This window comes from Stegostoma tigrinum, chromosome 15 (genome assembly GCF_030684315.1).
Source record: "Stegostoma tigrinum isolate sSteTig4 chromosome 15, sSteTig4.hap1, whole genome shotgun sequence".
NCBI classification, from domain to species: Eukaryota; Metazoa; Chordata; class Chondrichthyes; order Orectolobiformes; family Stegostomatidae; genus Stegostoma; species Stegostoma tigrinum.
Genome location: NC_081368.1, coordinates 47,941,910 through 47,960,114, shown reverse-complemented (window position 1 = coordinate 47,960,114; position 18,205 = coordinate 47,941,910). Strand labels below are relative to the sequence as shown.

The 18,205-nt window shown below is 37.9% G+C and overlaps 1 protein-coding gene across 2 annotated transcripts in view; it reads left to right on the top strand.

Moving 5' to 3' along the window:
* Positions 1-18,205, top strand: part of LOC125458895 (ATP-binding cassette sub-family C member 5-like) — a 171,241-nt gene that overhangs the window by 44,664 nt on the left and 108,372 nt on the right. For both annotated transcript variants that reach the window (XM_048544703.1, XM_059651474.1), the window contains exons 7-10: positions 1,566-1,739; positions 7,847-7,994; positions 10,707-10,855; positions 12,019-12,126. In XM_048544703.1, the coding sequence (XP_048400660.1) occupies positions 1,566-1,739; positions 7,847-7,994; positions 10,707-10,855; positions 12,019-12,126 (579 nt within the window). The remainder of the gene's footprint in view (positions 1-1,565; positions 1,740-7,846; positions 7,995-10,706; positions 10,856-12,018; positions 12,127-18,205) is intronic.

The following is an 18,205-nucleotide window of genomic DNA, read 5'->3' as shown; positions in this document are numbered from 1 at the left end:
ACAGTCAGGAAGCATCATTCAACATGAGCAAACCTGTAAAAATTTTATTTCAACAATCCTGTCCTTGACTCGGGTTAAAGTTGAGCAGCAACTTTGCTTGAAGCTCTAATTTCTGCTATTATGAATTCCTGTGCATCATTTTCACTGTAATATGAAATAAAAAGAGAAGATAACTGTTGCACAGATAATTAGGAATGAATAAGAAGAAGGTGAAATAGGATATTTCAAAACACAGCTCAAGCACAGAACAGGAGGAGAAAGAAATAAAATTGAAAGAAAAAGAATGTGATGAAAGGGGAACGAAAACTAATGGATGTGATAAAAAGACATAAGTGAGTTGGGGAAAATGGATCAAAAATAAGAAGGTAGTGGCATGAAAATAAGTGGCATTTGATAACTATGGAAGAGTGATCAAAGTATTGTACCCTGTTTCTCTATTCTCCCTTCCTTCTCCTCCTTCATTAAGGCACATAAGCCTTGTCCAAAGATACTTCAGTCCAAAATTAATGCTACTTCTTTCCAGTAGCTCCCTTATAGCCCCAGCAATACCTAATACTTGCTGCTGGCACTGTGAGACTACTGAACTGCTAGTTAATCTGGTTAGGCAGCAGTTCTTGAAGGTGAGATTCTTTTCCAGAGTTGTGGTAATCCCACATTGATTCTGTTAAGGCTGCCCTACTATAATATCATCGGGCAGCTTGCTTTTAAAATGATCTTTCTACCAGAGTCGATCTGAGGCACGTGGTATGTTCCTCCTACTACCCTCCAACTATTCCATAAAATACAGCCTCATATTTCAATATATAGAGTCTTTCGAAAGTAAGAATTGCAACTGAATGGAATTTAAAATGGAATAGAGCAAAACGAAGGGGAAGGAAAGCTCACACCTTTCTACCTACACTTAAAATAAATTGAGAATGCTGTAAATGCATAGGTGGAAAATGGGAGATGATTAAATGGTGTATAACTCATAAGGTAACATGAAACGTTTGGGAAAAATTAAAATCTTGTTCATGTAGAAAGCAACACTAGAGGTGAGATCACCCAAAACCCTTCAGCCCATATCCTAGTTACTAAGTCCCACATTTCTATTATCTGTGTGTTTTCAAACCACCACCATATGCCTTGCCACAGAGTGAAAATTTAAAAATTCTTCATCTCTTTTTGAATTTCTTCATGTGTTCAGCACTCGATTGATTCTTGAGTTATTGATTGCCTGTTTTGTCATCCATTTACATGTACCCAAAGCATCTCTGATAGCAGATTAGTCATCCCTCACGTCTTTCATGCATTCATTGGGCATTTGTTCAGCACTTATACACCTACTCCACAGCTTTTCTACTCTCAGCCTTGCTTTCAATGTTCCAACACTTTGTTTTTTGTATGTTATAATCTCTGCATTTCCTTCTTTCCTTAAACATTCACTAATTCCAGAATTTCCAGTTTAGAATTACCAGCTATTTCAATGACTATTCAATTACATAGGGTAGAGTAAACAACCTGAACTGAAGTCTGTTCACCGATTTGTTGCAGGTTAGAAATTTAAATTTGTCATTCTCTTTCAGTTGGTGAACATCTGCTCAAATGATGGACAACGTCTTTTTGAAGTGGCCTCTGTTGGTTCCATGTTGACAGGAGGTCCCCTTGTCGCCATACTTGGAATCATCTACACTGCATTATTCCTTGGACCAACTGCCTTACTGGGATCAGCTGTTTTCATTCTTATCTACCCGTTGCTGGTAGGCATTGTACATAGTTAATTCCTTTTGTACATTTTTCTTGAGTTAGATTGTGGGGGAATATAGATGAAAATAATAAGGAAACAATACTATTTTTCTGTTTGCATTTCATTTCTACTTACTGAAAAAAGACAATAACTCTGCCCAGGTAATCTTCACTTAAAGTTGTGGTTGCATTCCTTAAAACAAAATGATTAGGTGAATAGCTAAGTAAAACTACTTAAAGGACTTAAGTATCTTAAAGAATTAGTTGGTGAGATAGTTAATGCATTGTTTTAATTTTCCAAAATTTGCCAGTTTCAGTAAAGGATCAATATGATTACAAAATAGCAAATGTAATCCTTGATTCAAAAAGGGAGGGAGACAGGAAGCAAGAAATTACAGGTCTGTTAACTAAGCATCTGTCAAGGTGATAATGTTAGAAACTTTTATTAATGATATTAAAGCAGGGTCTTAGAAATGAAAGCAATCAGGTAGATCTGATTATAAAGCTGCTCTTTATAAGCAGCTTTTATGAAAGGCAATCAAGTTTAACCAATTCAATGGAGTCGATGAAGAAATAGAATGTGCTTGTTAGTTTTCTCTTTGACAAGACGTCATGTGAGATGTGCGAGAGGGATTGGTGCTGGGGCCTCAACTTCTCAAAACTGATATAAATAACTTAAAAGAAGGAACCAAAGGTGTAGTTGCTAACATTGCTGATGACACAAAGATAAATGGTAAAGTAAGTTATAAAAAGGACACTGGATTACAAAGGGATACAGAAAGTGAGTGGGCAAAAATCTAGCCAATGGAGTATAATGTGGGATCACAGTGCTCTGAAATGCAAATAGATCTGTGTGACTTTATGCAAGAATTGCAAAGCATGGTATGTAGGAACAGTAAGTAATTTGGAAAGCTAATTGCTTAATGAAGCAATACTTAAGTTATACAAGGCATTGATGAGACCATTTCTGGAGGACTATATGCAGCATTGTTCCCTTATTTAAAAAGGATGTAAATATGTTGGAAGGAGTTCAGAGAAGGACAATTGGACTGGAATACGTAGGTTATCTTTTGAGGACAAGTGGGACAAGCAAGGCTTGTATCCAGTGCATCTTTATGGAGTTAGAAGTAATTAATTGATGCATCCTGAAAGGTTTTGCTATAGAAACGATATTTCATCTGGCCAGAGAACTTAGAACCAAAGGGTCCCTGTGTAAAAATAAGGGATCATACGTTTAAGTTAGAGATAAGGACAAATTCCTTAAAAGATGAAGAAAGTAGAGTATTTTGTTATTGGAGGTTGGTGGGAATATATAATTGATAACATGTTAGCTTTCTGAGAGATAGTAAGAACTACCGATGCTGGAGTCAGAGATAACACAGTGGAGCTGGAGGAGCACAGCGGACCAGGCAGCATCAGAAGAGCAGGAAAGTTGATGTTTTGGGTCGGGATCCTTCCTCAGAAAATAAAAACTTTCTGAGCTCTATTTACCACAGCAGACTCACTGCCATCACATGCTGGACATTTACAATTCATGTTTGTTCTCTGCCATTGACTCTTTCTCTTAAGTTTTCAACATCTCACTGTACTCCTCCATTTCAATGTTGGCTCGCTCTTGACAAATGGTAAACAAAACTGATGCTGACGTTAACATACTGTTCACGTAGAAATGGAGATGCATTGAACAAATGGAGCTTGAAAGAACAGGGTTAAAATGGAAACAAATTAAGGAAATATTATCTGAGGATTACAAGCTCCTGTACATTTTCCATTCTCCATTTCTTGAAAACACTTTCTCTTTTGTTCCAAACTTTCCCAATCAATTTCCTCTTGATTGATAATGTGCCTGTTCCAACTTGTACCCTTCCTGCCTTTCTCTTCTTTTTCTTATCATTCTACTTCTTTGTTACAATGTCACAGTATTGTTAAAATTAATTGACATTACACACAATTGGAAATCATACTTTTTTGTTCTTGAATAGTGAATTGTTATGAGTTGGCTTTAAAAGTTTAAACTTGGATTGCGTGGGTTAATGTAAAATAAGTGATACTTGTAAAACAGTTGATAATTAATGATGGATATTCCTTTTGTTTTGCCAGTTTTGGGAGATTTCACAGACATAGAGAAAAAAATAAAATCAGCATATCGTGACACAATTAATTGAGCCTTGTCAAAATAAAAATGCACTGTTTCTAAATTGGCTTTAATCCCAAAAGCCAGCAATGAAGATACCAAAAGAAATATATGCTCTCAAAATGCTATGGCAGAACATTGGAAATGCAAAATTAGAAATAATTACAAATGATAGCATTAAAATTCAGTTGAACCTGACAATGAAGGTTGTAAAACTAATATACTGTATGTTTTAATACTGAAAATCTTTGCAAATTTTCTATAGTGTAATGTGCTATCCCCAGATATTGTTTAATTATGTTCCTAAACACTCTAAATTGATGACTTATTTAGCAGTTAAAAGAAATTACAGTGTATCATAATATTTTGAAAATATTTTTGTGCAAATTTTAAACTTCATGGCTGTGTAATAGATCTCAAATGAAAGAAATTGCATAGTAAATGAGATGTAAAGGAATTTCCACAGACATTTGGAGGAATAAGCCAAACAGGCCTTCAAGCATGCTGTCCATAGAATCCCTACAGTGTGGAAACAGGCCATTCAGCCCAACAAGCCCACAATGACTCTCTGAAAAACATTCCACTCAGACTCTCCCCACTACCCTATCCCTGTAACCCTGCATTTCCATGGTCAATCCACCCAACCTACACATTCCCAGACATTATGGGAAATTTGTCATGGCTAATTCACCTAACCTGCACATCTTTGGTTGTGGGAGAAAAATGGAACACCCGACAGAAACCTACACAGACACCGGGAGAATGTGCAGACTTCACACAGACGGTTGCCTGAGCCTGGAATTGAACTTGGGTCCCTGGCATTCTGAGGCAGTAGTGCTAATCATTGAGACACCATGTCGTAAAGTCATGTCTGATCTTATCATACTCCTGCTAGCCTAGCCCCTCATGAAATTTAGTTCCCTTGAAGATCAGATATCTGTCTTAACTCAAACTGTCTTAACCAAATTACCAACTGCCACTGTGTTCCGACATAAAGAACTCCAGATATTTACCATGCTCCAACAGACAAAATTCCTCCTTGTATCTGGCTTGCTTTGGAGACATCTTATTCTGAAACCATGCCATATGGTTCTAACTTTCTAATGATGGGAAACATTCTCTCAGCATTTACACTGCCAAGCTTGTTTTTCCTGTACTTTCACTAATCCCCTATTCTTGTTATTCTGCTACTCTGAATTCATCTTGTCTTGTAAGCCTGTATGTTGCACTTTGCTAAATGCCTTTTGGAAATCCAAAGACACTAACTGTATTTACTACTTCTCCTCTATGTACCCATCTTTGACAATCTTAAAGAATTTGAATGAAAATATGAAACATGAGTTTGCTTTCAGAAAACAATATTGACTCTGTGTAATTGTGATATAATATTCTACTTCCTTAATAGTGGATTCCAGATGCTAGGGTAGCTATCCATAGTTTCCTGTTTTCCTCTTTCTTCCTTTCACGAATGGTGGTGTTACATTTGCAGTTTACTGGTCAGCTGGAAGATAGCAACCGATAATCTACTATCTGCAATTATTTCTTTTTCATAGGATGCTGACCGTTGAGTCCAGGGAATTTGTCAGCCTTTAGTAATAGTGATCTTTCTTGTCCTTTTCTCTAATGCTGGTTTTTTTTCTTTAACTCCTTCCTTCATTTTTCCCATTGTAAAGACCATGCAAACAGCTAAGTTTATGAAGAAAGGAAGGATAATGTGTTGGTATTGCTGTCAATTTTCCTTCATGGGGGTATTTTATCTGATTTGGTAATGCTTCTACTATCCCTTGCAACACAAGAAACTGAATAATATGATATTGAAGAATGACAGATATTTATTATAGCTAAGTATTGTATACAAACATTACATTTTGGACACAAATGCTTCTGGGCTATATTAAGCTATTATGTTATGCAGCACGATATGCTTCTTATTGTATGTCATGCTTCAAGTGATCTAGGAAAAAGATAGAGTGTGAGACCTTCATATTCTCAAGTAACATTCTTTGATACAGTGATGAAATACTGGAATTCCTGACCATAAAACATTACACAAGAGGTGCAAAGCACAGCCTTGCATTTTAGGTCTGAAATCTTGTGTTGTGCCAAGAGCCTTGTGGTTAACTGCACGCTAAGAGCCCAGGAGTTCGGTTAGCTCAATTGGTTGACAGCTGTTTTACGTTGCAGAGAAGTGCCTCCAGTGTGGGTTCAATTCTCACACCGGCTGAGGTTGCCATGAAGGGTTCTCTTTCTGAACTTCTCCCCTCGCCTATGGTGGAATGACCCCTGGGTTAAACTACCATCAGTCATCTCTCTGTAATGAGTGAGCAGCCCCATGGTTTGGTAAGACTAGAAACTGAATTGGACTCACCATATAAATTCAGTGGCCACAACAGCAGTTTAGAGGTTAAGAACCTTCCAGCAAATTACTTAACTCCTGACTTCCCAAAGCCTGCCCACTCTCTACAAGGCACATGTCAGGAATGTAATGGCGTACTTCCCACTTGCCTGAATGAGTAAAGCTCCATCAATACTCAACCAGATTCTATCCAGAATAAAGCAGCTTGTTTGGCATCACAAGCAATTCATTCTCTCCACCACCAACTCCGTAGCAGCAGTGTATGCAATGTACGAGATGCACTGCAAATATTTAACAAGATTCCTTAGTAAGCACCTTTCAAACCCACAACTACTTCTGCCCAGAAGGAGAAGGGCAGCAGCTACATGGAAACATCATCATCAGCAATTTCCCCTCAAAGCCACTAACCATTCAGCCTTGGGAATATATCACCATTCATTTAGTGCAGCTAGATCAAAATGCTGGAACCCCTCCCTAATGGCATTATGGACTTACCTACAGCAAATGAATTGCAGCAGTTCAAGAAGACCAGCATGGATGAGATGGACTGAAGTGTCTGTTTCCATTTTGTGTGACTGTATGTCTCTATGATTCTCTGAGTGCCTCTGAACAACTGATCATCCAGGGAATGTTCAAGCAAATTCACTGTAGTTTAATTATTGTGTACCCTGCATGCTGAGCTTTGCTATCTGTGAGTGGGGAGTTATGAGACATTTTAAGCAGTCATTAGTTATGAAATGTTAAATTGTAGGCATTAGTTGTAGCCATTAATTGTAAATGTTTCTATCCACAATCCTGTCATCCATATAAATGCCCATTGCCATTAAATATGCTAATGTGGGAAGACAAAGGATTCTTTTGAAAATCTCATTCCCTTATTCATTCTCATGCTGTTTGCTCCTGTGCTGTATTTAGTGCTTGTTTCCATTGTCTGCTGCAAAAATCATTTACGTTATCTAACCATCTATTATTTTCTTTTCAGTAGCTTATTGCCATTTCACAGTAGCTTATTGCCATTTCACTGCTATTCTGACTTTTTGATCCATCTCCTTTATCCCTTCCCATGCTTTTGATGTTATTTTGCTAAAATACCTGTTGATGTTTAATTTGAAAATGGGTCATGTTTGAACTTGTCACTTCTTATCCCAGATACTGGCTGATCTCTTGTATGTTTACCGGCACTTTCTGTTTTTGTTGCATGTGCATAATGATTTATTTATCAAATATAACAAAGTGTGGGGCTGGATGAACACAGCAGGCCAAGCAACATCTTAGGAGCACAAAAGCTGACATTTCGGGCCTAGACCCTTAATCAGAAAGAGAAATAATTATTTCTTTATTATTTATTTATTTATTTATCAAATGTTGTTTGAGGATTCACCTTTTTCAGTACTGGTACCATTAACCACTGTCATATCTGTACATTGTTCTCCTCATTACAGGTGGCTGCATGCCTGGTTACCAAGTTTGCTGAGGTAGCAATCTCATGCAGTAGCATTAAGAATTCTATGTACTTAGAACACATGGTTATAAAAAGGACCCTAATAATTATTTCCTCCTTATGGGCTTACAACCTTTGCTTCATTCCTACCTTAATATTGATGACAATGTTCTTTTCTCCTGTTTACCAGATGTTCATGTCTAGGCTGACAACTTATTTCAGAAAGCAATGCATTGTAATCACTGACAGACGTGTGCGGCTGATGAATGAAATTTTAAACTACATCAGGTTTATCAAGATGTACACCTGGGAAAAATTGTTTGCCGAAAAGGTTCACCGTAAGTTTACTGTGAGAACCAACGGTTTTTAAAAAATATTATTTTCAGTTTTTCACTGGCAAGGCTGGTGTATTCTGTTCATCTCTAGTTCTCCCATGGAGGCAGTGGATTTATTGGGTTGGGAGAACTGAATGACATTGAGGGGGTGATTACACATCAAGCATTTTAGTGAACAGCTGTGGTCACGCATAGGCCGGACTGGCTAAGACCAGTAGGATTCTTTTGCCGAAAGAGCAGAAGCGAACCAGTTGAGTATTTTTGATAAAAATCTGGCAATTTCAACAGTTGGATCACGAAATTCTATATCATTATCACTGCATTGTGAAATCAGAAGTCACACAACACCATAGATTGATTGATGTATTGTCATGTGTGCCAAAGTGCAGCAAAAAGCTTTGTTTACAAGCAGTACAGGCAGATCGTAGTAAGGAAGGAGATACAGATCATAGGTTGAAAAAAACTTGGGTAGAGACATACAGGTTTCTTCGTGGGACATCCACTAGGCAAGATCAACGTTAGCGACATCAGCATTATTTGAAGTTAGAGAGTCTATTTGTTAATCTAATAATGGCAGGGAAGAAGGGGATAAAAAAATGTGGAGCTAGAGGAACACAGCAGGCCAGGCAGCATCAGAGGGGCAGGAAAGCTGATGTTTTGGGTCTGGACCCTTCTTTAGAAATTTCAGGAATTGTCTTCCTCAGAAACTGGAGGCTGTGTTATTAAAGTGATTTTTAATAGACAGGGGAGTTAAGACTTATGGGTCCGTGGCAGGTATGTTGAGTTGAAACCATGGTCAGATCAACAACGATGTTATTAAATAATGGAGCATATTCAGAGGGCCTGCCTTCAATTTCCAGTCATCAGTGACATTATCTGTTGTTCCTGTTTGTGTCATCAAATGTTTATTTCATTGATTACAGTTGCTGTTCCAGAATTTGCCTATCCAGTTCTCTATAGCCAGCTTTTGTTCTAGATTGTCCACTGACTGATCACATTCTTCAAGCTGTTTGAATGGTTCAAATCTTTTAGCTTATTTTAAAGCCTCTGGTGTTGCACTTTGGATTCTTTTAATTCTGTGGAGGTTGTAGCCTTCTGTTGATCCAAAATACCATCATGACCTTTTCTAATAACTGTCCTGTCTCTTCACAACTTATTTCTTCTCCTGAAGTTTTCTTTGAAGTTTTGATCTTTTTCAAGATTTTAGTTCAGTTTCTGCTTTGTACTGTTTATGTTATTTTACTAAAGCATAATTGGTGGCACTTATTTTTGAAACGACTACCTCATGAATGATCTTCAACTCCTGTGTATGTAGCTTGCAACCCCATAGCAGACAAACTGGCAGACAGAGTAGCAACATATTGTGCACTCAGTTCATGGAGTACTTAAAGGTGAACTCTCTGAAAGGTTAGGTGCGCATACAACAGCGCTTGCTGAGCTGGCACTTGCAGTTATATAGCATAGAAACAGACCCTTCAGTCCAACCAGTCCATGCTGGCCATAATCCCAAACTAAACTCGTCCCACCTGCCTTCACTTAGTCCATATCCCTCCAAACATTTCTTATTTACGTACTTATCTCAATGTTTGTTAAACTTTGTAACTGTACCTGCATCCACCACTTCTTCTGGAAGTTATTCTGCACACGAACCTCTCCTTGTGATAGCAAATTGTTCCTCACACTAGAGGGAGAATGAAATGTTCCTCTATCCAAGCTACTGTAGGACATCAGGTTTTGTACAGCCACCTATCTACATCCCCAATGAGTGTTAAGGTTGTGATTTCTTTTTATTATTCGTCATGGCATGTGAATGTTGCTGCTGGGTCAGCATTCATTGCCCATCCTCAGTAGATGCCAAGAACATGATTGCAAGCTGCCATCTTGAAGTCCATTTGGTGAAAGCATACCACCAATGCCTTCGGGGAAGGAGTTCCAGAGCTGCACTGACAGTGGTACATTTCCAAGTCAGGCTGCCGAGTGACTCAGAGGGAAACCCACAGATGTCTCCATGCTGCTCCTGTCCTTCTCAATGGTAATATTTGAATGTTTGGAATATACTAAAGAGCTCTGATGAATTTCTACATTACATCGTGTAGATGGTACATTGCAGCCACTGACTCTCCGCTCTCTGGGCACCTGACCTTTGAACAAAAATGCAGTTGTTGGTAGGCAGAGCTAATTTTATGACAACCAAAACAAAATTGGCAGCTTGACATTGGACTGTCTACAAAATAATTTTTAAAAAATGAAATTTCCTAACCATGTTCCATAATTTCACCTGGTTTGAGGAAAAACAGAAATGATTACCACTATTTGAGCTGTCACCTATCATCCCAAGCATTTTTTCTCTGAAAACATTTGGAATGATCATTGATGTGAAAGAAAGTGTGAATGCAGGCATATTTCAATGGATTTCCATAGGCCAACGAGTTGGCAACATGATTCATCAAGTTTGTTCCTTTTTGAAACTATTTATTATCTCCCATATTGTTCCAGAAATGTGTGTGTTTGTATTATGAGTCAATAAGCACTCCAGTTAACCTATTTCAGAAGTTTATCATACTTGAACTTGAAAGGAAAGTTCCACCTGACTTCTCCTCTTGGTTCTATCTTCATCAGCCTTAACTTCTGAACCCTAGTATTTGAAACTCTCATGAACTGAACAATCTTTTTGGATCTTTTGGAAATCCTGGTTGATTTTGTCTTTTTTTGCAGTGATCAGAAGCAGAGAGAGACATTTTCTGGAGAAAGCAGGCTATGTGCAGAGCATCACAGTTGGAGTTGCTCCAATTGTGGTTGTAGTATCCAGTAGCTGCACATTCACACTTCACATGGCAATGGGATATGATCTCACTGCAGCTGAGGTAAACACAATCACAGTTAGTGGTGTAAGAGAGTCCTGCAATTGTTAAGTGCCTTTCATGAACTCAAAACATTCCAAAATACTTTACACAGAATGAAATGTTCCAAAAGTTCTCACTGCAGGAAAAATGATGGCCAATTTCCACAAATCATGGCCATACAAACAGCAATATAATAATGACTCGGTAAGGTGATTTTTTAAATGTTAATTGAGAGGGAAATATTTTCCGGAACACTGGAAATAATACACTGTTCTTCTCTAAGATAACAACATGGAATCTTTAATATCAGCTGGGAGGACGTCCCATCCGAAAGGTGGCAGTTTCTTCAGTGCAATGGAATTTGCCAGCTGTAGTTTTGTACTCTAAGTTCCTGGAGTATGATTTGAGCCCATAGTCCTCTGGCTCAGAGGCAACAGGTCAACTAGCTCAGCCACAGTAAACATCCAAAAAATATTTAGTAATGTGGTATCTTCTTTAGCTCCACAGTTAATGTTTTATTTTATTTATTGTACATTATGATTAGGTAACTGAAAATTGAACCCACACTTTCATTTTACACGTGACATTGCATCCTCAGCCATGACCTGAGTGAAATTTGTGCTTTTGCAGAAACACAGATGCACCTGAAAGATTGCTTCCATGAGCACAATGTACAAATTCCATCCAGGCTTGTAGTGAATGTACCACCATTATTCAATGTACATTTGAATACATTATGTACTACAGTATATTATACACCATATATAATGCATAGTCTCTCAATGTTGCTCTGCAATGACTTGATTTGAGAAAAAAATCATACCGGCTAATTCTTTACTTGTCTGAACCTTCTCTGTCACATTGTGCTGGGTGGAGCAACATCCTGTCCCTTTCACACTATCCACTTATGCCAGGCTGTCATCCCAACAGTCATTCTGAGCAATTTCTCCATTTTGACAATTGAGTACTATTCCAGATATTTGATGCATCCACCATGAATTAATTTGGATCTAAAAATGGATCTTGAAGAGAGTCCTTAAACCTAAACTCTTTCTAATGAACCATTCTGTCTGAAATGTCTAATTTATTCATTCTTTCAGATGCTGACTCAAAACCTCATTATAGGTTTCCACAACTTTCAATTTTATTACTAATTGTGATATTGTTTTCTTTAATCTCTGCAGGCATTTACAATTGTTGCAGTATTTAATGCAATGACTTTTGCCCTGAAGATCACACCCATATCTGTAAAAGCCCTGTCTGAGGCATCTGTTGCTGTGAGCAGATTTAAGGTACAGCTTTAGTATTACAACGTAAAATCAATTTATCATGTAAATATGTGTATATGATTTCTGAAATATTTAAGCAACTGTAAAGCTGAAAGAATGGTATTCCTTTGTTATGGATACTTGCCGCTGAACATTTTAATACATTGTTAACTCATGGATGTTAGTAGATCAAAAAACCCTTTTCTGTTTTTGTACATTTTTGCTTGCATGCTGTAACAGGCATAAACCATTAAAAAGGCATTCAATATAAGCTAGTTTCCAAGAAATCAAAACTTCTTTTTATCCAAGAGTGTGGGACAGTGTGGAATTTGATACTACAGTGGAAAGCATTAAAATGAATAGAATAATCTTAAGAGACCACTTGGTAAACATGTAAGAAAGAATCGAATAGATGATTATGGTAATAAGGAAAGACAGGAAAAGTAGCTCTTGATGATATTCTCATCTAAATTTTGTTTCTGTGCTTGTTTTGTTTGCCTTTTTAAGCATTTATTGGTAAATTATGAGACAAAAGCAGATTGTGTGTGTGTGTTATTTTATCATAGTGAGTGCCTTACTTCCTTGGTTAAAAAAGGGCAGTAAAAGTTTGGATAGTAAACATTTGAAGTGCACATCTGATTTGCAATTACCTCAGCAGTACAATTGTCATACCAGCTTTTGTTTTACAGAAAAAGCCAGATTTTTATCAGAATCTAATCAGTGAAGCTATAGCAAGCAGAGCTGGAGGATTTACTAAAAAATATATCTGTGAAGTAAATTTACTACTGTTCAGTGGAAAATGCAGAGCTGAATAATAGTGTTGACAATCCAACAGTGATTTTAACACCAAAATCAGTTACTTTGAAGGAAAGCAATTGAATGTAGCAGAAAAATAATATTAAAACCCTAATTTAATATTATGACTAATAAGTTTTCAGCTTTTCTCCTAGCTCATTTCTTAACAATGTGTCATGTAATGGAAGCCCAATTATCCACTAATTCTCATTTCCTTTCCTTATGGTAGATAATGGTAGTTCTCTTGAAAATGTTAAATCATGCAAGCAGTTTGTGTTTTTGTAAAAGTTAATGCATGTAGCTAAGATAGTGTTTCTGAAGCAACATCTGTGGCTAGTCAGTAACTTCTATTGAACAGCACAGGTCTTAGAAAAAAAGCTGTTTATTGATTCAGTGCCAGTTTCCAAGACTGTTTTACAGTTGACCACTCAGGTGCTGAAGTATGTCATCCCATTCATGTTTAACAGTGAATCTAAGTAGGAAGGACTGCCAGCATTGATTTGGCAACCACTTCAAAGAATTTTGTATGAGTGGTTAAATTTGCCTCTGGCACACATCTGTTTGAAATTTAACAAGTTTGACTTGATTTCCAGGGGAGAACATTGCAAACAGCCAGGATTCATTGTTTGCAAGATATTAGAAAGGATCGGATGTCTTGCTTACTAAACAATAGAAGTACTCTAATCATAAATGTTATAATGAGAGAACCCTACTCCTGCAGTTTGTTAATTGTTTCTTGTTCTTGTAAGTTATAGAATAAATTTACTAATTAGAGCATGCATTTGAGTTTTCTGAGTAGAATGTTACAGGAGCAATTTTTTTCTAACAAACTTGAATTCAGTTTTGATAGACAAGTTGTATTTTCTGCGAACTGATGCTTAGTTTTATCCTTTAAGTATATACCATACTACGTAATCTAACAATCAGTGGACCTTCCTATAAAAGGGTCTGATATGCACTCAATATAGTATTGAATGCTCATTGGTGTATAGCTCTTAACTGAGTGTGCTGGTGTAAAATTGCATAGAAACTTCAGCAAAGGTCAGTTGGTTGAACTATTTGTTTGGTGTTGGTACACCGAAAATCTCCCACCAGACCATTTCTGTAATCTCAGTTTTTCAGCACATCGTCATATTCCTTCGGTTTCAATCATTTCCGAAGGAAGAGACTTGCACATTTCAAAGACGCGCGGAGTTAAGAAATTTCTCTTTATTTCCCTCATGTTTAATTCTCCCATAAGTGAAAACTTTGCTAGAATTTGAAACTTTTCATCTTGCACTCATTAGAACTAGGACACAAGAAACAGACTTTTAATTTGATTTAATCAGATTTGATTTATTATTGTCAAGTGTACCGAGGTACAGTGACAAGTTTTATTTTGCATGCTATCCAGGCAAATCATACCTTATGTAAGTACAAACCATAAGAACTGCAGGTGCTGTAAATCAGGAACAAAAACAGAAGTTGCTGGAAAAACTCAGCAATCTTGGCAGCATTTGTGAAGAAAAATTCAGAGTTAACGTCTCGGGTCTGGTGACCGTTCCCCAGACTGATGATTGGTTTTCTGCATATAAAGATCTGACTTTAAAGAGACACACATAACATGATCTTTTCACCTTTTGTTCCTGAAGGTCAATCAAAAATTAAATTGTTATTCATCAACTTGCAGTTATATAGTACCTTTCCCATAGGAAAATATCCCACCTTGAATATTTTCATGTTTCTCAAGTACAAAACTTGGTATTTTACAGTATTTTAGGAATATTGTCTGTTACGTTGATCACAATTTGTCTCCTCATCTCTTTAGCATTTGCTTTTAATGGAAGAACTAGAAGTTGTAAGGAAAGAGCCCGATAGTCCACATAGTGCCATAGAGTTTCAGAACGCTAGCTTGGCATGGGCAAAGAGCAGTACCTGTTCCTTAGAGTGGCAATCAAACTTAAACAAAGATGAAATAAAGAAGATTAAAAAAAGGAAGGAAAAAGCACTGAACAAGGAAAAGAAGAATGTGTATGTTGAAGGTGACCCAGGGAGCTCACTTGCCGAACAAAATGATCATCTATTACTTGGCACTAAAATGCAATTTGACCGTGACAACATACACGTAAATTTATCATCTCCAAAGCTCAAACTCCAGAGTGTCTTGCACAACATCAACCTAACTGTGGACCAGGTATACTTCATAATGTTTTCACGATGCAATGCATCTGGATTCCTGTTCTAAGTCTTTAATTAGATTATTTTTGTTGTATGCAGACTTTATTTCCAAGCAGAAATTTATCTTTGTTAGAAATACTTCATAATGTGCTTATCAGGAAATCCATCAATGGGAATAGGAGAATTATTTTACGTCTGGTCAGGTACAGAATGGCTGAATGCTAATTAAAATGCTCCCAGTAATCCTTCTATAATATGCTTTAATGCACAAAATATGTCTAGTCCAGTGCCTACTATATCAATATGATGGGAATCTTGGTAATGCAAAATTTAATGAATCATTGCAGCACCTGAATACATGTCAAATATCAGTAAATCTTTCTTGGTGTTGGTTGTTGAAAATTAAGTCATATGCTGTGTAATAAGGAATGAAATATGGGTAGAATAATCTGTTATCCAAGTCCATCTTCTGGCATGGAACTGGGAGGCACTTCTCCATGGGCACAGGTCATGTCATCTTGTGTGATCATGGAATTCTCTTCTCATGACATATGCACATGTGAAGAGAATGACAAATTTTATGGGACAAGAGATTTGCCCAGGGCATTTAAACACTGCTAGTGTCTGCTGCCCTCTCAAAGAACCAGGATCTTGGAAAAACATTTAGCGAACTACAAGAATTTGTGAATGATTGAGCATTCGATTGGCCTGCTCAATTTCTTTTTGCAATAGCTGAATGCTCCTTACACGCTGATGTTTGAGAAATTTGTGCATGACCTTCATGTTTTCCTACATACCTCGGTTCTGATGCTGTGACCCAGAGTCAGAGCAGGCGGTCATTATTATGAGGCTAAAACCTTTATTTGATTATTTGATTTATTTTATTGAAGTCCAGAAGTAAATAAACACTAAGCTTGAAATTAAACATTGCCCTGAATGCAGGAACACCTCCGTCATTGTTGGCTTATAGTTCAGAGTGCCACAGGTAATCAGGATGGCTAGTGTAATATTGGCCCTTATTTCAAGGGGCTTGAAGTATAAGAGAAGGGCAGTCTTACTGCAACTGGACATGATGCTGATGAGACCAAATCTGTAGTACCATGAGCAGTTTTAACCCCCTTATTGAAGAAAAGATATCATTTCACTGGAACAATTCAGAGAAGGTTCGCGTGAATGATCCCTGGTATGGCGGGATTGTCTTAAGAGCAAAGGCTAAACAGATTGGGAGTACTCGCTGAAATTCAGAAGAATGACAGGTGATCTAAATGAAACATATACGATTCTTAACGAGCTTGAGTGGATATATCCCCTCATTGTAGAGTCTGGACAAGAGGATATTGTCTCAGAATGAAGGGCACCAATTTAAGACTGACATGAGGAGGAAATTCTTCTCTAAATGACTGACAGTCTTTGGAACTCCTCACCATAGAGAGCTGTGGGGTTCAGAAACCTTGTGTATATTTAATGCTATGATATATTCTCGATCAGTAGGAGAATCAAGGATTATGTAGGAAGGGCAAGAAGGTGGACATGAGGTGTATTGAATCAGTCATGATCCTATTAAATGGCAAGTCAGTTCAAGGGCTCAAATGATTCAGTCCTGGTCTCTTACTTTGGTCTTGTGGTATCCTCATATGTTTTTGAAAATTTGTTGGGCCCCAAGTCTAGCTACAGTTATATTCTCAGTGGACTGTCTACCATGACTTAGTACAGGCTTTTTCCGCAATATTGTCAGTATCACCTCCCTCACTGTCTCCATCATTCTGCACTTCTTGTCAGAGGAAACGTGTTTCATTCACCTTACACTTTTGTAAATGCGTTCACCGTCGTGCAACTAATGTGTGGAGGATGCAGCAAACAATCAAACATTGTGACATAGTCCCAGAAATACTGAAGTGTGCCATCTGAGCAGTCCAGAAAATGGAATGTGTCTTCAGGAGCCCAATTGTCTGCTTAATGATGGCTCTTGTTAGTTTCGGGGTTCCAAAGCTTGCTTATCTGGCAAGTCTTCTGAGTTTTGTCCTTGTCACACACAAGCCAGTCCCAGATATAATGCAGAGGACCGAACATTTGTGATGAGATTTTTATAGAATATAAGTGCCTCAACAGCTTCCTGGACTGGGAGCACACCTGGAAATGTTGTCTCCTATAATTACACTTAAGATGGACATTCCCTGGTCAGGAATCTGACAGGATGATGTCAGGGAGCTCTGATCACTATATGTGTGGAGTTGATTCTTCCTTGGACCTGGAGGCAAGGAAATAGGGACATATTCCACAGTTCTGGCTACTTGACTAGTTGGGCTCATGGTAAACTATGCAAGCTCACGTGGTTTTCTGAAAAGGACATCAGTCAACTCTCTGATGCACTAATTGATTATTAGAAGATGCCACACGTTCCCAGTTTCACCTTGAAAGGAGCCTGTGATGAAGAAGTTCAGTCGGCTATGGTCTACAGTGCCACAGGTGTATGCTGCCTACAAATCCATACGGCTACATATCTTTCTGCAGGAGGTGGAATTGAACCTGGGTCCTTAGGTGACAACTGTTGATGGGCCCCACTCATACAATGTTTCCTCCAGAATTATCTTTAGTTTATTTACAGATAGTTCCAACCTTTCTGCACACTTTCTTGTGGCATACTGCTTGGCACTGCATCTGACCCTGATTTCCCCACCCAGGTGTTGCCTGTTCATCCACAGCTACAGTCCCCTGAGGCTTGAGTCCTGCTGTTTCTTCACCCTGAGCTTCCATTCATCTTCTCCTATTTGAGCATGTCAAATCTAGTATAGCTGCTGGGATCACCTAGTGAAAGATTTTAAATGAGAATATTCCTGTGTGTAGAAATTGCAGGTGAGATATCGGCAGCTTCTTCCAGAAATCTCCCCGTGCCTTCCTAAGCTTTGGGCACTTATCAATCTGTTCATATCTTTGGTGAAATCCTGCATAACACCTACCCCAACATGGTGAGGCCCATCTACAGGAACAAAATTTGTTCTCTCTCCTTCATGAGCTATGTGCAAGAAATCAGTAGTCTTCAGTAATATACTGACATGAAGTGTACAAAAATGTAATCTCAAGAAGAAATGTGTACTCACTAACCCATCCAAGAAGTCTGCCTCAACAGGTGAATACCTCACACATACACTTG